This window comes from Trichoderma virens (assembly GCF_000170995.1).
Source record: "Trichoderma virens Gv29-8 chromosome Unknown TRIVIscaffold_91, whole genome shotgun sequence".
NCBI lineage: Eukaryota > Fungi > Ascomycota > Sordariomycetes > Hypocreales > Hypocreaceae > Trichoderma > Trichoderma virens.
In genome coordinates, this window is record NW_014013658.1 from 1,720,428 (window position 1) to 1,746,060 (window position 25,633).

Here is a 25,633-nt window from a genome sequence, read left to right on the forward strand (position 1 = left end):
GGAAAGGTAGAACCGGGATGAGCAAAGCTACATGTAATTTTTCTTTCTATTTGTAGGCATGAAGCAGCTGCAACTTCGGAGGGGGGAAAATAGAGATATCTGGGGTCCCAAACTCTTCTTAAATCGTTCTAAGCAATGCCATTCCATTGGTAGTGGTACCCCATTTGGTTACAGTTAGACTTCACTCAGCCCTATGGTCAGCTCCACAAGACAACAGGAAATGTGGTTGAACCTATCATGCTCGTTTGTGGCATCCCTCTCTGCATCCATGGCCGCATGATCCCCTGTTCGTCGCCCGTCGACTGATCATGCAGCTCAGCAGCAGCCCCTCCTACGCTTAGCGTGGAGGCAGCAAGGGACAATATCTTTCATCCGGTAGCCTGAGCCTTGGACGCCGCAATGACTTCCCAGCGAACTAGGGCGATAACCATCTGTTCCTCAACATGCAGAGAAGTAACTGCTATAGAGGTTATATTATGATGGAGATTACGGAATGCCCATCGTTGGGAGTACTTCAGGAAAATTAAACAAGTCCAGCAGCGAATTTACACTACGCTTTTAGTGCGCTCGCGACACGAGTAAAGGCCACACTAATGGGAACCAGGAACCCCGCAGCTAACAGCTTACCAAACGAGGGATTATTAAACCAAATGCATGGGATAACGCCGTTCTCATCCAGTGGCTGCTCGTTGCTATTCTTATATGTCTTCTTGTGCTCTCATTGGATCAATAGTCAACTTGGCGGAGATGGGGGCTGAGGCGGAATCACGCAGTGGAGTCTGTAAAATGAAGGCGATCCCAAAGTGGTCTAAAGATTCGTGAGTTGTCTACCAGTGATTCGCTTCTGACGCAAGCACTAAACAAATACGGGATCGTGATGGATCAGAGGTGGCGTTTCCCAAGTGTTGGCCAAGTCTGTAACCGAATCAAACAAAAGCAACCGAATCTAACAGCCCCCAATGCAACGTCAGGAGAAAGGCAGCCTGGCAAGTATGGTAAACTCAAGTCAAGGCTCCAGTGAGTCGTGACTGGGTGGAAGATGGTGGCATTCGTCCCATGCGGTTCAAGCCACATGGATTCAGCTCTTACACTCTGAAAACGGCATTTTTTGTAATGACTGAATGTTTCATATAAGTTGCTTCAATTTGCTGCATGGAGGCTGCAGCAATTCAAGACGAATCGCCAATGTTCACGAGAGTTTTTTCCATAGATTAAAGTTAAAACGCCGAATGCTTCTGAGTAGTTGTCAAATGCTGACGGCGCAACATGAAAACATGACATGGCGACATGGGAACTTATGCCATTCTTTAATATAAAGGTATCAATGATCAGATCACCTAATTTACTCTCTCTGTGCCTTGTATGTGTTTGCAACCATTCTACATCCGGACATAATTTCCATATGCGGAATGAGAAACATGGGTATTTCTGCCACACACTTGCTACGTATAAACGGACGTATATATTTGAGCAAGCAAGCGGATCTTCTGTAAACTAACAACTATCCCTATGAATGATATCGTATCCATGAATTCTACAAATGGTGCTTTCATTCCTTGGTCTCATTTGTCTTAATGCATGGTTGATGTACGGCCTATCACCTATGAAGCATTGTTTTTTTACTTTATAGCCGACTCGTCGTAGTAAGCAGTCAAGTATTCACCCAAAAGAAAAGAAAAGAAAAAGTCTTTGCTTATTGCGCCTATGATGTTGACCAACTATGCTCTCCATAAGTACGCCAATCTCTAAAAGAGGTATTCTGCACTCAGTAGTGGTATTCTTAAGGCATAATGCGGCTATCGGCGGGACAACAATCCAGCTACATGAATGTCTTCATCACTTAAAGAAAACTCCATTGCAATAAGAATCTTTAGTGATTTCGATGAAAATAGCTGCGCACTCTGAATGTATAACTATGGGATCATCTTAGCTGCCCTCATCAGATCAAAGGCCTCTGTGTAGTTCTTCAACACATCCGAGCTTCTCGGAAATCCCATGGCCTCAAACTTAGTCAAGTCATACTGCCGGTCAAATACGGGCAGCGATGTGAGTACATCCATGAATTCCCAGCTGGTCTTCTCAATAATGCCCAGCTTCAAACCATACTTAGTCTCAAAGCTCTCCCATTCATCGCGATGCTGCGACATGTATGCGGCGACGCCAAGACTAGGCGCTTCCTCGGGGGCAACGCCTTCAAGGCCAAACATGTCACAAATTGACGCCCATTTTTCAGCCCAGTTATTTCCTCTAGTGACTGGAGAATCGCCAACGTTGTAAATCTCACCATTTGATGCACCTTTCAAGTTAGACGCAAAGATGTGTGCTCTAGCCAGTGTCGTTTGCCCAACTTCGGTGTAGTAGCTGTTGTAAACAGCCAGAGGACCGGGGTACGGAACAGGCTTCCTTGTTCCCAAAGAATCTGTCTCATGGTATGCATAAAAGCTGAGGAAAATACCCAGAGCCTGGACATAGTTCATCGCGCTACCTCCACCGGGTACAAAGCCAATCTAAATTCCATCAGTCAAACGCAATCGTCATCAGTTATAGCGGAGACTTACCACTAAATCTGGGCGAATCTCTGCAAAGCGCCACTTCTTTCCTGCAGAAAGATTCTGGAGTGCATCATACTGAGCATAATAGAAGACTTGATTCTCGTATGGCTGAGGAATGCGCGGGTCTGTCTCCTTGGCAGGGACTTTGGGGAATCCTAGCTGGGGTACATGCACATACCCGTATGCCTTTGGAATGGAGACTTAGTATATACTGTAATAATTTGGCGCTAAATATGTGTGACCAACCTTGCCACCGGTTTGCAAAGTCCAAAACCGCAATTTTGGACTAACTCGCTCAATTGCCTGAACTGCCGTTTCAAGTATGCGAACGTTAACCTCTTTGAGGATGTCAAAACCTTCGAAATCTGAAGCTCCAGGAGGCTGAATATATGCTAAAAACAACTTCAGATTTCGTTCGTTCAATGTAATTTTTTTTTTTTTTTTTTTTTTCAATGATTAAATCATACCAGCAAAATACACATCAGTCACGTCTTTGATGCCTTCAATATTCTCCAGCTTAGCCACCACATCGTCAATGCTCCTGGTGAGATCAATGCCATGAGCAAGTATGAGGCGGCTATCTTCAGGAAGAAAAGATGTTGATCGATCAAGCTGTCGATTTGTGAGGCCAATAACACGATGAAATGCCGTGGCGGTGGGATACTGCAGGGCCTCGCGCAAAATGGCCCATCCAGTGATACCGGAAGCTCCAAACACCAAGGCGGTGCGGTTTTCAATGGTAGGGATGGAAGACATCAGGACAATATTTAGGTGGCAAAGAAATTGAGAGCGAAGAGAGGTTTGTTATTGTCTTTATGGGCAAGAAATTGCGGCCATTCGAATAAATTGATTGCTTATAGAACATATATATATGCGCTTCGCCAGCAACAGAAATGCAATTATCATCCAATCTCCAATTTCCATCTGTATGAAACCGGAAACGAAGTTTGCCCGCGTTTCCATTCGGGCGGACTTTGCACAATACTCGAAGTAGCACTCACGAAGCACCAGATACACTTAAAATGCCCAATTCAAGTGAAGCTTCCTTGCGCCCTTGTTGTGAGGACTAATTAAGCGGAGCGAGAGCGAAAACGAATCAAGCTGTAGCAGGCCAAATGACTAATCGCACCGTCGCCGAATCCTACCCTTGAAGTACTAGGCCAATCAAGAGGCGTTATGCCTGGGCCTAAGCTGACCAAGACGGCATCAAGAATTCATCCTTCTGGGTTGTGTCTCCATCTTGTCCGCCGCTCCGCTAGAGAGTCGGACAACTCCACCCGCCATGCTCCGCACTCTGGATTTTGGGCAGTGTCTTGTATCACTATTTTACTCTTAAGATTGATGGGCTGCTGCGGAATTAAACTTTTTAATCTTAACTAGCGGTAATCGCATTTTCCCCTCCGAGGATTCGGGATAGTGCGATAAGTACTAGAGGTAAGGTAGCTAGGTGCCTAGGTACAAAGGTAAGATACCTACCAATACTAAAAATTCAGAAACTTGGCCACCTACCTATTATACGGTGTCATAGTCTGGGGCTCACACCCTACGTTGAGATTTGTCTATCATAGATATCCTGTCAATTAGGGCTGACAGAACACTTCATCGCAATGCTGCACACTCAAGAAGGTTTTTTTATCACTCTTTGTTCTTTGCCAACATGCTAGGTGACTGCTACCCTGTACTTGTACACGAAATCGTAGGATTACGTAACTTATGACTGGCCTCGAATTGGACACGGAATATTTCGGGCCGAGATTGGAGACCCACCTATCCTGCGCAAGATATAAAATTTCGCGTCGTCGACGGGCTTTTCGATCTCTTTTTTTCCTTTTCTTCTTTACGTCGACAATACTTCAGTAAGTGCACCCCTAACTGATGGATGTTACTATCGCAGTTGTGCTAACGAATTTCCACAGGAGAATCATTTCTATAGTATTCGTCTCTTGCTTTGGTTCCCAAAAGAGCCATCGAATCCACCCTGGTTGATGACTGTATATCCTCGACATCCAAGAGTGAATATTTTCTGGTCCTCTCGTACCATCCGGAAGGATGGCGGTAGAAGCCCTGTGCCTCTGCTGTATAGAGAGTTGTTTTTCTCTTGATGATCTCGACCCTATCGATGGTCTGCCCTTGGGCGCATTGGTTGGGTGGTTGTCGATGGACGTCTGACAGGCATTTTTCTTTTCATTACAGTTTTGAGGCTTGCCTTAAATGTGAAGAAGAGTTGAATAACGTGCACGAAGTTTTATCGTATCCCCAGTTGAAGAATGGTCGCCCACAATGCCTTCAGATGTACTATGTGCTCCCAAAATCTGGATCTCTGGCTAATAGCCGCGTTCCATAAATAAAACCCATGAAAACATTGAATAGATGGCCATTCAAGAGATGACCATTCAAGTAAATGTGAAGGTGATGAAACAGACTTGGGATATCTACATACCTCGTGACGCTATAATAACTACCTAATATTGCACAATCGATACGAGACCATCTCCAGAACGTAATGAGATAGCGTCGCAGGCAGAAGGGGGAAAGCGCTGGCAAGATATATAATTCCATTGCTCAAATATACATTGACTCAAAAGAAATTATAGTTTATACAAATAGCTACAAGATCTAGTAGATATAAGTCGATGTGAGGGTTATGTACAACACGCCGAAATTATATGATGTCAGTATTTATCTTGTGCTATGTATTGAAGACAACATCGACAATTCCCATTGGTGATCCAACTACAGTATAGAACCCCATCAGCTCGAAGCGACTATCAGCCCGCTTGACAACTTCAGTCCAGTCTGATGCCTTGCGCTCTTTCGAATTGTGATTTACAAACATCTGTAAATCAACTGCCCCAAGAAGTCTTCGAGTTGGGAGCGGTACTACCGGTTTGCCGTGCTCATCATGATCCGGGGGAATAATATTGTCAAATATGATGATATGCACTCCGGACTTGAGCACCGGAAGCAAGTTCCTCAGAATCTGTACTACGTATTTGTCTGACCAATCATGGAAGATGGACTTGAATAGATAGGCGTTGGCTGTGAGAGTTTGTGGTTCGAAAAAGTTGTATGCATGAAATGAGATGCGTGATGCGTATTCTGACGAAGCTATTGCTTCATTGAAACTGGTTTCGACCTCTGGAAAGTCTTGAACAATCATCTTGAGCCGAGGGTGTGCTTTAGCAAGAAGAAGACTAATGTGTCCGGTCGATCCGCCAACCTGCGAAAGTATGTTAATTAGCAAGCACACCATCGTCATGTTTTTACAATAACCGAATGAAGAGATGGAGGAGAAAGAAGTATCGGCTTCTCGACATACATCTACCACAGTCGCATCTCCGAGACTCTCCCAGTCAAATTTGTCGAGTACCTGGGCCGTCAGTTGCGTCTGAGATAATGCCTTCATGGCCAAGGCAAACCGCTCGGCACGATATCCTTTCGGCTTCCCTGGCTCTTCATACGTCTCGGCGAACTCCCAGTAGGATGTTCCGCGGACTTTCCCCCTGTCGCTGGCCAAATATGTGGGACAATGCTCTTGTTCCTCGCTATGTTCTTTGAGCCCGAGGTAAAATTTCTGAAGAGCATCTACTCCGACTGCAGCAGCGGGACGCACATCTTCCATACAGTGCCCTATGAATGCACTCCTAGCAGCGTCACGAGCGACGTATGCGGATGCTGCGGAGTGAATGATGCGATCTGACCCAGGTGTTTCCTCAAGGAAGAAGAACATAGTGAGCGCTTGTTTCAAGAATCAACGGACAGTCACTTCAGGAAGCTGAATTGCAGTGGCAATGTCGGCATAACTGGCAGAACCGTTTAGTGGAACAAGATGCCAGATATCGAACCGGTTGAGAAAGTCCACTATCAGGCCGTCGGCATTAGGCTTGAGGAGACATAAGCTGTCATGAAAGCCTAAGGAATCTACGAAGATAGAAAGCTCACCAAGAGACACTGGTGAAGCAAGTATTCAGTTGGTCCAGTAGCTAGATGCAGCATCTTTGTCAAAGTTTCGATGAGCTGCAATCGCGGACCTTGCACCTCTGGAGCAGGTGAAAGGAAGTCGGGAGCATCTTGGGAGAATGATGGCTGGGGACTGTTTCGCTCTTGCAGAGCTGTGGTTAGCACAGTTGTCAAATTAAGAACACGAGCGGCAAGGCTCTCGAGCGTTAGATCTGGTTGGTTCATGCTAATAGACATTGAATCAAAAACACAGTATGTAGATATCCAGGATGCATAGATTCTTGCTCCTCATATTATATAGACCTAACATATAACCATATCCGGAACATTAATAGATGGTGTAGCATCAAAGCACTTTAGGGAAAAGAAAAGAAAAGAAAATTAAACCCAAAGTGGAAGCTAAGGTAAGAAAGTATGATAGAAGAAAAGGGCCGCTGCGGGAGCGAGTGGGTGCCTATTGCAACCCAATGCTCATGTTTACTAGAGCTACAGTTATTAGGGAGGTCACAAACGCGTGATCCATATGGTGTTTCATACAAGTATGGTTTCTCTTGGCACTATAAAATATGCGTATATTACTAGTAAAGTTACTGTCCCATTGGAATATGAAGGAAAGCCTAAACGGGAAAAGGTATCAGATCAATCTAAGTGATTACTGTAATTATTTGGCATATGAGACTTCTCAATTTAGAATATAAACTTGCGTCTTCTATAGGTATGGCTCAAGTCTCGGAAAATAATAGTATACTGGCGTTCGGAGTATTACTTGACTTTAAAAGTGTCCTATGGATGATGTTTGTGTATTCTTGATAATGTGATAAGAAAACAGACCAGCGAAATAGGAAAGATGTAGTTTGTTATAGTGTCATCCCCAATTTGTGACAGTTGCAGCCAGTGGATCGGTGATTTTACAACCCGGCGTATTCTTTACCCATCAACCCCCTGCATGCATGCAAGCTGCCTACGGCCGGCGACTTAATTCTCTTCTCTTCTCTTCTTTGGCAAATACCAGGATTCGCAAAGAGTGACCCCCAAATGTAGATTCAGCAAATTATCGGGAGCAGACTATAGATTGGTGGGCCGGCTCTATGTTAGCCCCATTATGCCAAACGCTCAAAGTTCATAGAGCCGTCTTAAACGCGTCCTTTGCCGTACTTGCCCTTTCAGGTCAAATTTATCACTAGCTTGAGCAAACCGGACAAAAATGTCAGCTCAGAAGGCAGAGAATGGAGATTTACACGAAAAAATCCGTGAAATTTTCTCTGGTATTACTGGATTGGATGTGGACGAAGTCAAAGATGACTCAGAGCTAGACGAGCTTGGAATCGACCCAATCCTGGCCAGAGAGCTGGCACGAAAGCTCAGTGTCCTTTCTGGTCGCACGATACAGAGCAACCAGATCCTATTATCCGGCAATTTCATAGACCTCGTTAACCATATCTGGGCCGTTATCAATACCAGAAATGACACAGCAAATGGTAATGAGAAAGATACGTCGTCCAGAAAACAGGCGTATATAGAGCCTACGGCCGACCGAGCTCTTACCGGTACAAAGCACCCAAAGTCCTCAGCCTTCAATGATATACTACCGACTTCTGCAGTTCAAGAGGCATTCCGTTTAACCAAGAATTTGACAGATGACTTCATCGTCGATGGTCACATGGGGAACTACTGTTGCGAAGTGATGCCAAGATCAACGGAGCTCTGCATTGAATATCTGGTTGAGGCGTTTGAGCAACTTGGCTGTAACATCAAAACGGCAAAACCAGGAGAGAAGCTCAAGCCTGTTCCGTACTTACCAAAGTATGAAAAGTTCATGCAGCTTTTCTATGAATTGCTCCGCGAACATGCACGTCTGATAGAAATCAATGGGTCCGAAATCGTTCGAACGGCTCAAAATTGTCCATCTAAATCAGCGACGAGCTTACTTGAAGACTTAATTCAGGATGAACCTTCTCATGCGCCCGAGTTTAATCTCATACAGGTGACCGGGCCAAGGCTGGCTAATTGCCTGTCTGGCAAGGAAGATGGAATTGGAGTTATCTTCGGCACAGCCCAAGGTCGGCAACGTGTTTCGGATCTCTATGCCTTATCTCCAATCAATCGCGTTTGGATACAGCAGCTCGCCTATTTCCTAGAACAGCTCGTTAAAAGAATGCCTCAAGACGGGCAACCTCTAAGAATTATGGAGCTGGGAGCAGGCACTGGTGGTACAACATCGACAGTGGTCCCCGTCCTGGCGCGACTCGGAGTTCCTATCATCTATACAATGACAGATATTTCGCCCTCCTTGGTGGGCGCAGCTAAAAGAAAATATGGCCAATATCCATTCATGCAGTTCCAGGTAATCGATGTTGAATCACCACCCGACCCGGAGCTATTGCGCAGTCAGCACGTAATTCTTTCTACAGCGTGCATCCACGCAACGCGGAGTCTTCCAGTTTCTCTGGAAAATATTCATAGTATGTTGCGAGCGGACGGCTTTTTGGTACTTCTAGAGCAGACGAAACAAATCCCATTCGTGGACTTCGTTTTTGGGCTCCTGGAAGGTTGGTGGTTGTTCAAAGATGGGCGTCGTCACGCACTTGCGCCCGTTGCTCATTGGGAGAAGATTATGAAGCAAGTGGGCTTCGGTCATGTGGACTGGACGGAAGGAAAGCGCCAAGAGGCAGAATTGCAGCGCTTGATTATTGGATATGCGAGTTAGTGGTTCTGTGGAATCCGCACCGAATTTGAGCGACTGAGACATTTTGAGTCTGAGCATCCGATTGCCCTCAAGTGGAATAACACTCATCTTCTCCTAATGTCTAGTAAAAAATTGTCAATTTTCCTGTATACCTGTGATTTGTCAATTTGATTTATGTGTCATCCTAAAGATTTTCTATCTATTTTAAGTTCATGAGATTTGTAGATCTTTGAGTATTCAACAAGCGTTGGTAAGCCCCACTGCATCGGTACTCCTTCGAAATATATATATATAGCTGAAACTATGCTTGCTCAAAATTTGGATTGTTACTCAAGCTTGTAAATACCATGTGAAAGGTTACTCGGGTAAGGGTTACAGCCTAGCTAATCCAGGGTATCGCCATGGAATCTCAGAACTAATTACGGTGTTATAATATAGTTCTCTTCGAGTGACTATGGCATAAAAAGTAGCTGGTCTAATGACAAAAGGGAGGCCCATCTCATGGCTATGAGACGTGTATTTCATCTAAAATGTTTCGGATAAAAGTGTATACGGCCTTTCGCGCCCGGATTGCCTCTGGTAGCTCCAATTCCCAATTAAACCCATGCCACATACCCTCTGATACGAGCAACTCCGTTTTACCCCCTGCGTCCCGTAACTTCCAATACAATCTGACACACTGGCTTAATAACAAATCCCTAGTACCAGTGTTGATGATTGTGGGTGGCAAAGGTCCATCCAGCCTGACATAGATCGGTGATAATAGCTCGTCTTTTAGATCCACTCCGCCAGCGTATAGAGTATTCATTGCCTCAACCATAACTTCGTTACTGATCGTGTCGCGGTCATTATTAAAAACATTCGAGTCCCCAGCCCCCGAGAGGTCAACATTAGGCGTGTAAAAGGCAAGAGCGGCAGGTAGTTGAAAACCTTCACGCTGCGCCCTCACAATGGTTGAGAACATAATTTGGCCGCCAGCAGAGCTGCTAACACCAACAATATTTTTGGCACCAAACTTGGTAACCATCTCACGATAGACAGCAAGACATTGTTCGATGGCAATGGGATACTTGACCTCAGGAGAAAGGCTGTAATTGACAGAGTAGACAGTCAAGCCAAGTTCACCCGCCATCATGAGGGCTGTGCGCTCTCTAGCCGTTCCCATAACGAAGCCTCCTCCGTGAATGTCAAAGACAACTCGCGCTTGATGTCTAAGATCTGATGAGGAGGGTCTGATAACAAGGACAGGAACGTCCCCCATGGTGATATCTCGTATTTCGAGTCTGAACCTCTCGATGAGGCTTTCTTCTACAGCAGTCTCCGCTGCCTGAAACACTTGGCGAGTAAGCGTTACTGAGTTGATGGCTTCGATTGGGATGCTCTCCGCTGCCGAGAGAAACTCGGCAGCTTGAGGGCTGATTGTTTCTTTTTGTGTTGGGGTGACGTGAAGAGGCATTTTGTATTCAATATGTTTTAAGTTTGTTGATGAGCTGCACCTTATTCAAGTGGGCGATCTGGAACCTTTATAGGTTGGGTATGTGTTCATAGCTCGTTACATTTATCACCGAAGTTTGGAAACCGGATTTAAACATCGTCCCGATGTGCCAAAAAGCCCACTTACCGCATTTTACTGATAGTTACCTGAAATTCGTTACACTTAGTCTGAATACCAATTCCTTCGAAGTCAATTAGAGTTGGTACGCCCCCTGATAGACAGATTGTCTCTCGGTATCGAAGCGGCCGCCATCGTTATCGGAGCGGCCGCTTTCATTGTCGGAGCGGCCGCTTGAGATATAGGAGCCAACTCCTAGTCTCAATGTAGAAATATTGATGACACAGGGGGCTGTCTATATCTATCTTCTTCCCTCGCTCTCTTTGTCAATAATAGGTTAGAAATCTCTAAAGACCACAGCTATGAAAGGTATTTCGTTGGACACTGTCCGCACCTCCAATGCTACCCTCAAGACTCTTGGTCCAGGACTTCTTGCCGTATTTGTTGGTGGCACAAGTGGTATCGGAGAGTCAATTTTAAAGGCATTCTTGGGTGCTGCTGTGGCACCACGGGTTTACATCATAGGTCGAAGCCGAGATGCTGCCAATCGTATTGTAAAGGAATGTCAAGCAGTCAGCGAGACGAGCGAGGTGGAATTTTTACAAGCCGATGTGTCTGAAATAGCAAACGTTGACCAAACCTGTTCTGAGATTTTACGAAAAGAAACGAGGTTGAATCTGCTAGTATTAACGACCGGAATATTGACCATGGATGGCCGAAACGGTACAGCGCCTCTTCGCCTCAAATATAAATATGCTAACTATCTACCTGAGCAGAATCCCCCGAGGGTCTCGACCGCAAGATGGCCGTTCACTACTACTCCCGCATGCGCTTCATCTCTAACTTGCTTCCACTTCTCGCAAGCTCTGCCTCATCTTCTCAGTTGTCTCGCGTCATGACCGTACTGGGTGCCGGAATTGGGAATCGAATGGTGGAGAGTGATCTCGGTCTGAAAACAAACTTTTCTCTTTCTAATTGCGGCGCGCACTGTGGTGTAATGACGGATTTAATGCTCGAGAGATTTGCTGCGACTTGGAAAGGAACGGCATTTGTCCACACTGCCCCTGGTGTAGTAAAAACGAACCTGGGATCAGGGTTGCCCACTTGTTTGCGAGCTGCGTATAAAGTTGCGGGGCAACTCTTGGCTCCATGGACAGTTGGATTGGCTGAGACAGGAGAGAGACATCTATACATGGCTACCTCGAACCGATATCCTCCATCAGAGTCTCTAAACGCAGCTACCTGCGGCACACCGATCGAGAAGAATGATGTCGCTGAGGGAAGCAATGGGGGTAGAGGTTCGGGGGCCTATTTACTTAATTGGGATGGGCGGGTGCAGAAACAGAATGCAAACCTACTGGAAGAGTATCGACGAACAGCCATGGCAGAGAAAATATGGAAGCATACAGAGGATGTATTTGACAATTGTAATAGAGGCGGAAATAGCTAATGGCTGCACTTGATAACCCTGGTGTTTTCGATGGCGAGAAACCACCTTGAGGTCCTATTGAAACCTAACTACCTAGGTAGACACGTAAGGAGTTTCTAGATTTTAGTCATATATTGATAGCTGTCGCAAATTAGGTGATGTTGTGCTATTCTTTCGCCATAGCCGCCGCAAGTCATCCAGATTAAGTTTAAGCAGCGGTCTGTACCTCGAAGAGCCGTATCTCACATTCCTAATAAAACAAACCACTTTCTTATTCGGCACTCGGCCCGCCCTTGGCTAGCCATAATGGCCACAAAAATGATTCATAATTAACCGACGAAAGTCGTGTGAGAAATGTACCTATATAGACAATACAGGTAGGTGGTAACATTGGCACTGCGTTTGAGCTGATACGTGGCATCGGCGACTTTAAGCTTGTGCCATCAAGTCTCTCAAAGGAAGGAAACAATGCCGATCCATTGCCAGGCAGATTCGACTCACTACTTCGTATATGTATATGATATCTACGCTACCTGGGAATCATTGATTATTCAGGATTATCTGCGAATTTCTATGGATTTAAGATCCAAACAATTATTTGCACCAAGTATCTCGCGTATGTTTCCAATGTGAACTTAACTACTACTTGTGGAATACATAAGTGCAAAAAGCGAGCGGGTAGTAGGTACGATATGAAGCACAATCAATTCCTCCGCACAAAAGAACCGGATCAATTCGTGCGCAGGTACAAAGTCTGACAGTTTCGGAGCACTAGATCCGCAATTGCATCCTTGGCACTGTTACAGACATCTCCATGATTACTGTGCTTAGTAGCATTGCATTCCCATAAGAACCAGGTCTACGTCGCATCGCATCAAACACGCTCAGCGACGTTTATTAGCTGCCAATTAAGCATTCGCTAACCCATGCTTGACACGCTATCAATGTGTGTAACCGGAGTCATCTCCGTCTTACGAAATTACATGGTTGCAAAGGTACTGTGCGTCTAACATGTGCTAAACCCTACCGAGACTGGAGTATTCACTGCCGCCTGATCTTAGAGAAAGAAAATAAAGTAAAGTAAAATAACCGGTTGCAGTTTATGGCACTTCAGTGGCCGAAGGGCGGCTCGGAGAGGGGTAGCATTGGCCGGCCACTCGGCATGGAATCTGGCCGGATTGGTTCGGGCACGCGGCATGGAATCTGACCGCTTGTATGTTGGTATTCTTGTTGCAGCTTGGGTGTTTGGTCCATTTAACCATTCTATCCTCTCGCTACGTAAGCGGGCTCTCCGGGCTCCGGAATGTTTGTTGCTGCAGTTCGTTTTGTTGCTGTAGTTCGTCAATTTCTGCAACATTGGAGACATTGGGGAGAGCTTTCTTCCCGCCCTGGTAAAATTGTTTTGTAGGATTCACGTAAAGTCCGTCGGCTTTGCGTCCCCGACAGTCATGCCCGTCACTCCTAGGCTCCGCTCCGCATGCGATGCGTGTCATCAGCTGAAGGTGCGATGCTCCGGATATCTGCCTTGCGATTCATGCACGGAATCGTGCAGAACATGTGTCTTTAGTATGTCGAATCGACTTGGCCGACCTTTGGGTTCAAAAAACAAGCGCGCGGCGACAGGTGAGACAAGTATTCTGATCAGGCAAGTCCTTCGGTGCTCAACACTAATTCGACGGGAGCCAGCAGGCAGAGAAGCACCACTACCATCAAACCTGAAGAATGGACCGAGAAGCAAAGGGCCTAGAGACGCGCGCAAAGCACGGAAGCGTTCCTTCATGCAACTTGAAGACCAGATTAATTTGTCACCACACTCTAATGCTACAACACAGAATATTTCAGGCCCTGCAAGTGTGCCATCCGACAATTCGTCAAGTCCGAAAAGCAGTGGTCAATCTTCAGTCACTGACGTGCATTCCATATCCTGGACCACATCCCCGTTTGAATATGCTCTGCCATTCCCGGAAGATAAATGGGGTTTGCAAGAAGATTTCGCTGCTGCAAATATGGTATGCCTCCATTCGCCTTTAAACTTCGGCTGTAATCAGATTATTTAACGACTCAAATTAGCCCCGGGGTATCTTTCACCACGAAGAGATGTTTGAGAAAGAACATGAGCCGACCTTTTCCGGTGCCTCAGTAGTAGGCCAGTCAGAATCTATCAGGCAATTTGCGTCCCAACCGACGACATTACCAATTTCGATAGAGCTCTCTTAAGGTCTCCTGATTAACCGTGGAGAGAGCGCGCTCGAGAGTCCTAGTCCGCTCCGCGACTGCAATGTGGTAGCATGTACATGCCTTCAGCAACAGACAAATTTGCTATGCAAACTAGGGAGTTCCGAAGTTTATAGGCCCGGGAAGAAAATGCCGATGAAAAGTGTCCTAGCCAACATGCAAGAGGCCCAGAAAGCTTGGATTGATTTGACTGGTTGCGTCAGTTGCATGAGAGGCGACGACCAAGAGACTTTGATACTAGCTCTTATGTGCGTGCGCTCTATGCTGCTACAGATTCAAAATGCGAATTGGGGCTGCAGTAAGCATTCAGATGCTCCACTTGCTATATCAGGGCTTGTCTCGCCTGGTCTAGATTCAGAGAGAGACGTAGAACCTGACATGGTGCTTGTTGGAGACTTCGAGGTGACTGGAGATGATAAGTCCTCATTATTATATATGCTCTGGTCCATGATGGTTCAGAAAGTTACCACTGTGCTGGACTCTCTGAGGAGCGTTTTGGAACGCAAGAAGGTATCAGAAGGTCACTTGCCAGAACCGGGAGCTCTGCTATCTAGCGATTTGTCAATGGTGGAACATACCATAGATGGACTCACACATCTATCAAGGTCACTTTTGGCTTCTCCAAGGAAATTAAAGAATCCATAGGAGCGTAATTACTAGTGTAGACTCAAAACGCATGCTATCAGAGTATGCCGGCTAATGGAATATTCAAATGTGTCCGGAATTGATCCTATGTATTTTAAAAACTCTGACATATATATACGGATGTCCTCGTTTATTCCATTAAGACCACCCTTTTTTTTTATAGTCCGTTAATTAAATAGTGCCGCTATTGGCTTAATCAAACTATGAAACTTATTTCTGCAGTGAGCACGCAAAGTATTTAGTTAAGTCCTGTTGTGAAACCTATGCAATGTCACGGCGAGAAGAAATCAAGGCAAGAATTCAAAACTTCATTATGTAAAATTCTTAAAATCACTCTCTAACCTCAATGTATACTATTGTGTGTGTTGAGGGCTCAAATATCCTACAATTCGTCCTCAGAGCCTCTCGTGAAGTGCGCGCTTAACTTCTGAGATGGTTGTATGCTCAACAAAAAAGGAGGCCTGAAGCATTAGGCCTGTTTCTCGTTCCAGTGTAGCAAGAATAGTCACGGTTGCCAGTGAATCAACCCCGAGGTCTATGAAAGTTGTTTCATCTAGCATCTCGTTGATGTTCACTCCGATCTCACGAGCTACGATGGCGAGCAGCGTGTCAATGACCTCCGAGCTGGAGGCTTCAGGCGTGTTAGTACCGCCTGAGCTAGAGGACCCTGAATTTTGCGGTTCCGTAGTTGGAATCATCTCACTTTCCGTCGAAGAGAATTGCTGAGGAATGGGTAACTTAGGCTCATGAAACTCAGCTGGTGTGGTCCTAGGCTGGGTTACAGCACCTGTAAGAGACAATTGCAGCACATCTCTTTTCATGTTCTGAAATTTTATGCCAACTAGCTCCTGGACGATACGGTCTCCATCGAGCACATAGCAATTCCCCAGCATAGAGCTATCGCCGGAGGTGTCCTCTTGCATATAAACATATGTAGAATATGTTTTTCCTGGGTACAGGCTATCGTAAAAGCGCCATGAGCCAAAACCGGGACAAATGAAAGCATCGTCGTCGGGATATTTCAATCCGCTGTTTAACAAGAATCCGCACAAATGTATGGCTGCATCGTTTAGAAATGGGTCGAGGATGAAATGGCCTGTGCTATCACTCGATGGCAATCTGACGGTGCCCATCCCGTCACTGCAGCTAGTGTCGACCACGACCTCTTCGAGCCCCTGGTAGGCCTCCCCGTAGCCGACCACGTGAGCGAACAGCCTATATACTACAGGCTTCAAGAAATTGTGAGCCTTTCGATTTTCGGACTGTTCTTTTAGGGTTATCATTCGTGATCGGAGGAGGAAGTCCAGCTGCGGGATGGGATTCTTTCGTGAAATTGGCTTGGAGAACTTGACCGTGCAAGCTCCATATACAATTTCTCTGCCGTCAGGCGCGTCTGAATAAAATGTGACGCTAGCAGCACCATGTTCCTGATCATAAACATTTTTTATGTTAATGACTGGTCTTGGGCCTGTTTCTTCAATCACCACAGCCCTGGCCATCTCCACATCGTGGATTGACATATCAGGTGTCTTAAGATTTATTTTTTGCAACCTCCAGTACGCGTACTTGGTCGCTGACATTGCCATATCGCAAAAGATGACCATCGGACATATGTTTTGGCCAACTACAGTGTGACCTTGAATAGCTTTAAGAAGAGCAGGTTCTGACGTGTCTGAGGAATAAATGACAGTAATTTTGCTACCGCTAATGCTTTCCGATTCAATCCGTTGTACCGAAGCGGAGGGTATGAAGCCAGGATATGTTGGAGGTTGAACCTTTTCGATGACTGGGGGTAGGGGCGTTGGCTGCAGTACTGGTTCTGACTCTTGGTATGGTGTCCAGAAATTTTTGTAGTCGAATGCGTATGTGGGGAGATCAAGCAGGCGAACGGAGCCCTGGAAACCTTTATGGAACTCGGTCCAATTAATGTTGATACCGGTTTCATACGTAGCCTTGAGTGCGGCCGAGATGGTACACCAATTGTCTTGTCCCGACTTTAAGCATGGAACAAGTTTTGCCGATGTCGGGATTTCAAGTGTTTTGCGAGCCATGCCAAGGCAGATTGGATCTGGTCCAATCTCCATAATAAGGCTATTTTCACCTATGAAGCCTGCCGCTTTGCATGCACCGAGAGCCTCGGTAAATTGAACGCATTCCCTCGTCTGCCTTGATAGATAGGTAGGGGAAATAGATGTCTGATCTGCAATGACGAGCCCCGTAAGACTAGATACAAAACGAGTATGAGGATTGGCGAACGCGACACCGCCAGCAATGGTTTCGAACTCCCCAAGAATCGGCTCAACCTGAGCTGAGTGGAAGCCATATGGGACCCTGAGGAACGTTGACTTGGTCTTGTATACGTCCACAAGATGCTGTTCGAGTTTTTCTAGCTGCTTAACTGGACCGCTAGCCACTGTTACCGAAGGCCCATTGACACAAGCGATGCTACAAGAGTCAAGCTTCAGCTCCAAAATCCTCTGTTGGAGACTCTCAACGTTCAAACCTGTAACAAGCATAGCGAAGGTATGGGGTTCGAGATGCTTTTCCATAAGCAATGCGCGCTTGCCAACAAGGTATAGTGCATCTCCAACAGATAAGGCACCGGATACCGCGAGCGCCGCATACTCTCCAAGGCTGTGACCAAGGACCGCATCAGGGATTACACCCCATTTCTCTAGCATTTGCGCAAGTGCAATTTCTAAGGCTACAATTGCTAGCTGCACTTGAGTTGGCGATTTTGTTGTTATGTCAATTCCTTTGTCGTAGATGATGTCTACGAATATGGGAAGCCCAAGATTTGTAGCCATGTCCTGGTATGTTCTCAGCAGCTCTTCGAAGCTTTTATCAGCGGCGAACAAATCGGCAGCCATGCCTGCATACTGTGATCCCTGCCCCGTGAACAAGAAGAGGCGTGATGACTTCTTCGCCTTTGTCTTTGGGTCATTTGGGCCTCCGTTAGAAGCATCATACCGTAACTGACGAAGAACATCCCGAACGCTGTCACCAGAATAGGCTATGCGAAGCGTTTCGTGCATACGTCGTGCCGTCGTCGAATACGCCAAGTCTGCAAGCCTGGTATCGGGTTTTCGCTCCAAGTAGTCAATCAGATTCTCTCTGTTCTTCTTTAGAGAGGCAGTGCTCCTGGCGGACAAAGAAATAACGTGGAACCGTCGGGGATCATTTTGTTTGTCTTGGGTTTCTGGAGGCTCCTCCACAATCAAGCAGGTGTTACTGCCCGATGCACCGAAACTATTTATCATGACCCTAGCTTTTTTGTCGCTTTGGGAGCTTGGTTTGAGATCCAATGTCTTTGTTGCAATGCGAACGTTGGCTTTGGCTAGGGATGGGAAGTTGTGATTTACTTTGAATGGCCATCCCGGCTGGGCGGGAATGACACCCTCACGGAGCATCATAAGTGCCTTGATGAGCGAAGCAATACCGGCGGCTGCCTCACCGTGCCCGACCACAGCCTTCACCGTACCCACTGTCAGAGGGTTACTCTTGCTACGGTTCTTTGCCAGTACATTGACGACGGATGTCATTTCTTCCACGTCGCCAGCTTGAGTTCCTGTGCCGTGCATCTCAACAAAGTTGATGTCTTGAGGCTGTAGGCCAGATTGACGTAGAACCTCTTTATAGATGCGCTCCTGAGAAACATGGCTAGGGTGCAAGATAGACGTTGAAGTTGATGTGTACGTCTGAGCCGCGCCTCTGATAACGGCCAAAATATTGTCATTTTCTGCGACCGCATCCTCCAGCCTTTTGAGAACAACCACACCGACACCCTCACCTCGGACATAACCATCGGCATCGTCATGAAAGGTTCGACAGCCGCCAGTGGTTGATACCATCCCGGCTTTGCTAAGCCCAGAGTATGTGTTTGGAGAAACATGGACCGCACCTCCACCAGCCAAAGCCATATCACACTCACGAGCAAGCAGGGCAGAGACGGCGAGACTGACCGTGGCAATGCCGGTGGCACAGGCAGCATCGACTGAAAGGGAGGTGCCACCCCATTTGAAGTGATGATTCACTCGTCCCGACGCAAATGCCCTTCCTACACCTGGTATATAATAAATATCGATCCCGTCCTCGTTTAGCACATCTTGCCAATCAGAGGTTGTTTGTCCGAGGAAGCTAGCAATTCGATTGCTCTGGGTTGAGATACTACCACCCGGTGAATAACCTGCTGATTCGAGTGCTTCATAACTCGTCGTAAGCAATAGCCGGTGAATTGGATCAGTTTGAGACGCCTCGCGCGGCGACATGTTAAACAGACGATTGTCGAAGAGACCAGGATTTTCAAGCCAAGCACCGTGCACTGCAGTAGTCGCGTTCTTCCTCGTCGACTTATCATCTGGGTCAAAGAACACGTCGATATCCCAGCGACTTTTTGGAACCTTTTCAATGTGACAGTTTGCGGCTAGAACGTCGTCCCAGAACTCTTCGGGGCTGTTGCTGCCTGGGAATCTTCCGCCCATACCTATGATAGCAATCATATCAGATCCTCCTCGACTAGACTTTGCGATATCCATTGTAAGATTGTTCATCTCGTACTGGATTTTGTGAGTTTTAAAAGCCTGTTCAACTGTTGGCAGATAACCTGTCGGGCCAGGTATACAGACACTAAATGTGACTGTTCTTTCTAGACGTGAAATGCAAGCATCAACTGTGTCATCGATAAGAAGCGCATTATTTGCGATATCGTTAATTACTTGGCCAATAAGTGAGCCAAGGGTGGTGTTCTTGTAATCGATACCGGAAGTAGGTGATATAATCCTCGCCTTTGTCCAGTCAATAGTCCTGTCGCTCCAGGAGAAATGGGCCAGTATCTTTCCAACGTCAAGGGGAGGCAGGACATTACAGTGAATAAGAGCTCCTATGTCTGTTTTTGCATGAGACGCCAATTCAATTTCAGTCGACCAGCCAGATAGTCGGTTTAGTGACGACGGGGCCCCGATAATTGTTGTCCATTTCTCTGATACAACGCCAATAGAAATCTGCCTGATTGGAGGAATGTTCTAAATAACTCGTTAGACGCTTCCACACAGAGAACAAAAATTTTGTGAACTGAGTTTAACTGACATTGCTTGAGTGAAACTCGTCCAGAATGGACTTCATTTTTTCTCGAGTTATCCCGACATAGGTTCTCGCCCAGTCTCCTGAGCTATCCTCGACCATTTTCGTCTGGCGAACTATTTCCCGTGTCATACGGAATGTGATGGAAACGATCTCCCGAGCGAGAGTATGTAATTCTGACGTGTCCTTGGCAGCTACCACTGCCGTGGCAGGTAGAAGACCGGTGCAAAAGCCCAGTATTTCCACAGGGCGCTCAGACGTTCCTAGAATGGTAGGATCCCTCTCGGCATATCTGGGTACAGGTATGAGTTTACAAGTTTTTCGCAGGATGACCTTGTAAAACTTACACGATTAGCTCTCCAAGCCGCCCGATACACATCAGCACAGTCGAAATCAAGGCATTGGCGCCGTGCTGTTCCTCATTCTCCTCTGCCAATCCGAGAAGCGTGTCGAAGTTTCCTGTCCAGCCATGCTCGCTCTTACTGAGAGTTGAGAATTCGAGTTGTATTACATCTGTGATCTCTTGAAGAAACCTCTTGGCCGCAGGTGAACTTTTGGCGTTGCGGACCAGCGCCTGTATCGAAGAGAGTTTCTCCACTGTCTGGTCTCCAAACAACAGGAGATGTCGCTTAGTGGCTGCCAACATTGTATCACCACTTTCGGACTATGGGATTTCCTTAACGAGATACACAGGTACAAAAGATTTCATACATCAGCGTAAAAAGTTGGAAAAAATATATAGAAGTTTCATCAACAAACCATACGAAGTTGCACTGCATGGATATTGACTTGAAGCCCCATGGGGTTGTGGGACGACATAATGCACATGATCCCCGGATGCAAAGAGATCACCGGGCACTAAATTTTACGGTTCATTCATTAATACGCCGTTTGATTAAGAAATTACCTGTTGTGGCTATCGGGTAGTATTGCTGAGAGTGGATCTTAATGTATCAAGTTATTTTAGCCCGTGTTGGACAATTATGGTAGATGCCACTCTTGAAACTCGCCGACAAGGTTTAAGGATGGTTGGTGCTTGGAAGATAGATTTGATATTGCGGAGGTAATTGAACTTCCCACCGAAGGAGACTCATATACGATTCATTAGAATGGTCAACTGATAAAAAATACTTACGCTATAAAGAAAGACTTTGCTTGCTCTTTCTTCTACGATATACCCTAGTTTGGTAGGTAATGGTAGAAAAAGCAGCCAAATTGCCTTATTCTGAATTATTAAATGCCCATGAAAAGCTATGGCATATGCATATCTACAGAGTAGATGGAAGAGATTGATTAAGGTTGTCTAGTATATTTATGGAGTAGTGGACATCATATAAATAAAGACTTTTCCTCAGTTCTTATTTCGCATTCTTATAATGTTCCCAACTTAAGATCATCTTATATGTGTACATTATATATCTGCAGCAAGGCTTCTCTCTAATTCTGTATATGCATCATAACTAAAAAGCCGGTTAAACAATTAGTGTTGCTCTTTTCATAGAATGAGGTAGAGTTTCTAACCTGTAATCATGAATAGTGCGCTCCTTGTGTGTCATGGGTATAGCTATTTGAACGAAGAATTAGTAGCTCGATCAGAAAATAGAGAATTGCTATAGTTAGGAGAAAAAAAAAATTCTCACAGCCATTTGGGCCATCCGCATACTGGCTGATTCGGGTGTCAACCTCTTTCTCTCGTCCTACGCGTACTTGGGAAAGCATCTGGACACGAGAAACCCTGTTTTTACGTAACTGCTGATATTTGGACAGGCGTGCATCGATTTGATCTGGGAGGACGTTGGCAAAGAGGGCGCCAAGGATACCGCCATCCTCGATGGCCATCATTGCCCCTTGGCCACCATATGGCAGCATCTGTGAAATTGGGTTAAATGAGTGATTTTACTTTTCGCCAATAGTTTCATATTACCGGATGGGCCGCATCTCCAACCAAAACAATTCGTCCTTTTACCCAAGTAGGGTATGGGTCATGAATATATAGGGGCCAGCGTTTAACATTTTCGGCAAGCCTTGATCCAGTCAATAGTCGAATCCTAATCGATGGTTTTAATATTTATAGACGTACTCAATCATGCGGATGATTCTCTTGTCAAAATGTGAGAACTCAGCCATCATGGCCACTTTGGCATCTACGTTCCTGTCAGAGCTAGCTGGTGCATCTTTACAACAGTAGATGTAATTTACCGTCGCCTTTTTGGTTTTCAACTTCCATGCTAGGATGAATGCCAACAAAGTTCTGCACCTCTCCACTTTTTATTCGAATATCAGCTGCTGTTGAATAGTTCTGGTAAGAGATGTTTGTCTTACTCTCTGCAAGCGTACCAAATGGCATGCCGTTCTCGTGTAGTTTCAGATGTATCGGCAAAAAGGCTGAGTCGATCTGTATTGTCATCTGCTAAAGGGGAAAGAATAGGGTCGCTTCTCAATGTAGATGTATTGACAAGGAATCGAAATGCTGCCTGGCCTGAATGAACAGGTTTTGCCTGATCGTTTTCGCTCAAAACAGCATCACGAATAACCGATCTCAGTCCATCAGCTCCCACTACCATGTCAGCAGTATATCTAGAACCATCTTTGAGGATGACTGTGCCATCGGGGTGTGCTTCAGTGACTTGGCTGCCTAGTTTCAATGTCACCGGCTGAGACTGGCCTTGTTCAGTCATTGTAGCTAATCGTAGCAGCCCAGTGTGCAAGTCTACTCTATGGACTGTACGTACTGGGGCCCCAAAGGCCTGCCGAGCGTTGCTAAGGTCTAATTGATTGAGAGTATTGAACGTTATGCCGTCGATATTGGCCCATGTTTTAATTGTACAGGTGCGAGCCTTTTGGAATGAGAATCCAAGCCGCTCCAGGACTCGACCTCCGTTGGGCGTAAGTCCCAGTGCTGCACCTATTTCACCCACAAATGTTGATTTTTCAAAAATCTATGGGAATTACAGGCCGGGATGTTAGCGACGTGACCTTGCACAATAATACAGGGAAACTTGACGTGGTTTTACACGATAAAGACGCCAAAGAATAAATTGCGATTGAAGTTGGCGTGTGATTAAAGAAAGAGCAAGATCCTACCATTACTTCACACCCGGCCTGCCTAAGAGATACGGCAGCTGTAAGGCCACCAATCCCAGCGCCAACAACGATAACACGAATTGGCATTGTAATTGAGAATTCTTTTGTTAATCAAGTTATTGATGGTATGGTATGGTTGTGTATAGCTGAGAGACTGGCAGGATAGTTATAGAAATAGACCAGCAAAATGTGCAGTGGCCTGGCTAGCACCTCTAGGCCCGGCCACTTCTAACGGCTTTTTTTTTCCGGATTGAGATGACACAACTCGTACCTAATTTATCATATTTGATATAGACTCTTTCCAGGTTGGAGATCCTGAAGAGTTGATGATTACAGTTTATAATGCAAAACCTCTCGTAACATCTGCTAAAAGAAGCTTAGAAACAAATTGAACTTCTTGAACACGTATAAAACTGTAATGACTCTCGGCTGGGCTTGTAAAGTATTTCTCGAGCTCCTTGAGTATCGGGTGATTTACAACGGAATAACGGACCCCCTTCCCCTCTAACTCACACGGGTCTGCTGCAGTGTAACGTCTTAGCTATGGATGACTCAGGGGCGAAAAAAAATTTGCTCATATCAGGGACAACTGGGGTATTGAAACGAGAACAATGCAATAATGAAAAATGACCCGGTCATAATGAGCGCAGACATTGAGGCATTTAATTTCAGCCAGTTAGCAAATGAATGATTAGAAGTAAAATAAAAATATCCACTCAGAGTATTGTCTTTTAATCTTCCGTGCTCACTTTGTGACGAGCAAAGGGTCACATGTAAGAACCCAGACCTTTCCTCATGAACAGTAGCTCTCTACCATATTCTCTGCCATATCCTAACCCTAGCTATTCCTGGAGTACTACTGAGTACTACTATCGCATTACTAGGTTTTAGTGAAGGAATATACCGTGTATGAAATTAGATACTATTGGGCTTTTACTAGTTGGATTGCCTTGGTATTTAGGGTTACGGCTGTACTACATTTATACGTCGGTCCACAGCTTTATCCAGTCTTCCTTTTTGGGAGCGAGGAGTAATACAACTATCGCCAATCCCGCATGGTCATGCTTTGAGCGATGCTGGGCGATACTTACTGAGCCCTGATCGTCTCAGTTCTGAAGTATGAAAGTTTGTCTTTTGCATTCTTAGAAGATGAATAAAGCAACTATTCTGGTATAATTTTGCTTCCTCTATAACTCTAAATAACTTTGTAGCATCTTTTGTATCATTACATTCTCAAACAAGCCTTTATAATTTGTTTCACCATACCTGCCAATTAATTTTTCTATGTGATGGGCAACCTTCGACTACGTCTCGTAGAAGCTCCCCGAGCGCGCCGACCTTTGAAAATTTATATTAGCAAACGCTTTCCGGATTTTGCGGTGTGTGCACGCTCACATTTGGCGGATGAACTATCATGAAATGGCTGCCTGGCATTTTCGCAATGGAAATATTCTGCCCAGGAAACAGTTTGTCCCAGCCAAGTGGACCGAACTCGGTTCTCTGGTTGACTAAAAACCGTGTGACTCTCACGTTCATATCCAGCTCTGGGTATGCTTCTACACCTTTCGGGAAGACCCCATCTGATGCCCAGATTATGAAGACTTCTGGAGCTGCCGCACCCTTTGGGATTACCATTGGAGTTGGCATATACTTTTCCACAGCGCCAATAGTTGACACAAAGCTTTTGACCAGCCATTTTGGCGTGCCTCCGCCACTCCAATTTCCCATCAGGTTGTGACTCGAAAGGCACTCCACTACCTTGGTGGGCAAGGCCTCGAAAAATAGTCGACAAGGGGAATCAATTAGTATGATCTTCTCAACATGCTCCCCCTTGCCTATGAGGAGCTTGGAGACTTCAAACGAAAAATACCCCCCAGCTGACCAGCCACCGAGGGTGTACGGGCCCTTTGGCTGAATTCTTTGTATCTCTGCTGTCCATATTCGAGCTAAATCGTCTATTGTACCGTTGAAAAACTCAGGGGAATAGAGATATGGACTGTTTATTCCATATAGACAAACACTTGGATCAATTGGTGGAACGGACATGTATGCCATGCCAGACCCAGAGCCATCAGGGAGTAGAAATACTTTCTTCTTTGCTGTTGCCTCATTTCCTTTAAGAAGCAACACAATTGGAAGTTTTGATTTGCGTTTATCAGATGCCTCAAAAGGCTCGTGTCGTGTCATCGCCTTTTCGACATGAGCTTTGAGATCTGCAATGTCGGTGCAGGAGGAAAAGGTTGCGCGGCTGATGTCATGTTGAAGACTGGTCGGAACTCTTTTCAGGATTAGCCGGGATAAAGCGGTGTCGTTTCTCAACTCTGAGATGTCTGTATCATCGGACAGATCGTCAAGATCCATGCCCAACTCTTCCGCTATCACCGCAAGGAGTTCATCCGTGGGACTGACAC

At 45.8% G+C, this 25,633-nt stretch overlaps 9 protein-coding genes across 9 annotated transcripts; 3 read left to right on the forward strand and 6 right to left on the reverse strand.

The window, feature by feature from the left end:
- Nucleotides 1-1,913: 1,913 nt before the first annotated feature.
- Nucleotides 1,914-3,308, reverse strand: TRIVIDRAFT_39366 (uncharacterized protein; the record flags this gene model as incomplete). Its single annotated transcript, XM_014095020.1, has 4 exons — nucleotides 1,914-2,507; nucleotides 2,559-2,738; nucleotides 2,799-2,923; nucleotides 3,020-3,308. The coding sequence occupies 4 exons, from the start codon at nucleotides 3,306-3,308 to the stop codon at nucleotides 1,914-1,916; spliced, it is 1,188 nt and encodes a 395-aa protein (XP_013950495.1).
- A 1,933-nt stretch (nucleotides 3,309-5,241) lies between these two features.
- TRIVIDRAFT_196109 (uncharacterized protein) lies at nucleotides 5,242-6,737 on the reverse strand (the record flags this gene model as incomplete). The annotated part of the gene is made up of 4 exons (XM_014095021.1): nucleotides 5,242-5,772; nucleotides 5,872-6,264; nucleotides 6,313-6,435; nucleotides 6,495-6,737. 4 exons carry the CDS (start codon nucleotides 6,735-6,737, stop codon nucleotides 5,242-5,244), a joined length of 1,290 nt encoding a protein of 429 aa, XP_013950496.1.
- A 979-nt stretch (nucleotides 6,738-7,716) lies between these two features.
- Nucleotides 7,717-9,219, forward strand: TRIVIDRAFT_64889 (uncharacterized protein; the record flags this gene model as incomplete). Its single annotated transcript, XM_014095022.1, has 1 exon — nucleotides 7,717-9,219. One exon carries the CDS (start codon nucleotides 7,717-7,719, stop codon nucleotides 9,217-9,219), a length of 1,503 nt encoding a protein of 500 aa, XP_013950497.1.
- Nucleotides 9,220-9,703: 484 nt separating this feature from the next.
- On the reverse strand, nucleotides 9,704-10,654 carry TRIVIDRAFT_228224 (uncharacterized protein; the record flags this gene model as incomplete). The annotated part of the gene is made up of 1 exon (XM_014095023.1): nucleotides 9,704-10,654. The coding sequence occupies one exon, from the start codon at nucleotides 10,652-10,654 to the stop codon at nucleotides 9,704-9,706; it is 951 nt and encodes a 316-aa protein (XP_013950498.1).
- A 458-nt stretch (nucleotides 10,655-11,112) lies between these two features.
- On the forward strand, nucleotides 11,113-12,200 carry TRIVIDRAFT_39631 (uncharacterized protein; the record flags this gene model as incomplete). The annotated part of the gene is made up of 2 exons (XM_014095024.1): nucleotides 11,113-11,473; nucleotides 11,527-12,200. 2 exons carry the CDS (start codon nucleotides 11,113-11,115, stop codon nucleotides 12,198-12,200), a joined length of 1,035 nt encoding a protein of 344 aa, XP_013950499.1.
- A 905-nt stretch (nucleotides 12,201-13,105) lies between these two features.
- On the forward strand, nucleotides 13,106-14,396 carry TRIVIDRAFT_64887 (uncharacterized protein; the record flags this gene model as incomplete). The annotated part of the gene is made up of 5 exons (XM_014095025.1): nucleotides 13,106-13,179; nucleotides 13,279-13,392; nucleotides 13,588-13,745; nucleotides 14,022-14,188; nucleotides 14,250-14,396. 5 exons carry the CDS (start codon nucleotides 13,106-13,108, stop codon nucleotides 14,394-14,396), a joined length of 660 nt encoding a protein of 219 aa, XP_013950500.1.
- A 1,058-nt stretch (nucleotides 14,397-15,454) lies between these two features.
- Nucleotides 15,455-20,784, reverse strand: TRIVIDRAFT_39352 (putative polyketide synthase; the record flags this gene model as incomplete). The annotated part of the gene is made up of 3 exons (XM_014095026.1): nucleotides 15,455-20,080; nucleotides 20,145-20,430; nucleotides 20,486-20,784. 3 exons carry the CDS (start codon nucleotides 20,782-20,784, stop codon nucleotides 15,455-15,457), a joined length of 5,211 nt encoding a protein of 1,736 aa, XP_013950501.1.
- A 765-nt stretch (nucleotides 20,785-21,549) lies between these two features.
- TRIVIDRAFT_206945 (uncharacterized protein) lies at nucleotides 21,550-23,309 on the reverse strand (the record flags this gene model as incomplete). The annotated part of the gene is made up of 9 exons (XM_014095027.1): nucleotides 21,550-21,598; nucleotides 21,660-21,702; nucleotides 21,779-22,007; nucleotides 22,063-22,186; nucleotides 22,219-22,282; nucleotides 22,338-22,402; nucleotides 22,476-22,798; nucleotides 22,871-23,077; nucleotides 23,223-23,309. The coding sequence occupies 9 exons, from the start codon at nucleotides 23,307-23,309 to the stop codon at nucleotides 21,550-21,552; spliced, it is 1,191 nt and encodes a 396-aa protein (XP_013950502.1).
- Nucleotides 23,310-24,608: 1,299 nt separating this feature from the next.
- On the reverse strand, nucleotides 24,609-25,325 carry TRIVIDRAFT_127586 (uncharacterized protein; the record flags this gene model as incomplete). The annotated part of the gene is made up of 1 exon (XM_014095028.1): nucleotides 24,609-25,325. A coding segment is annotated over one exon (717 nt), but the record flags the coding sequence as incomplete, so codon positions are not given.
- Between the last annotated feature and the right edge of the window lie 308 nt (nucleotides 25,326-25,633).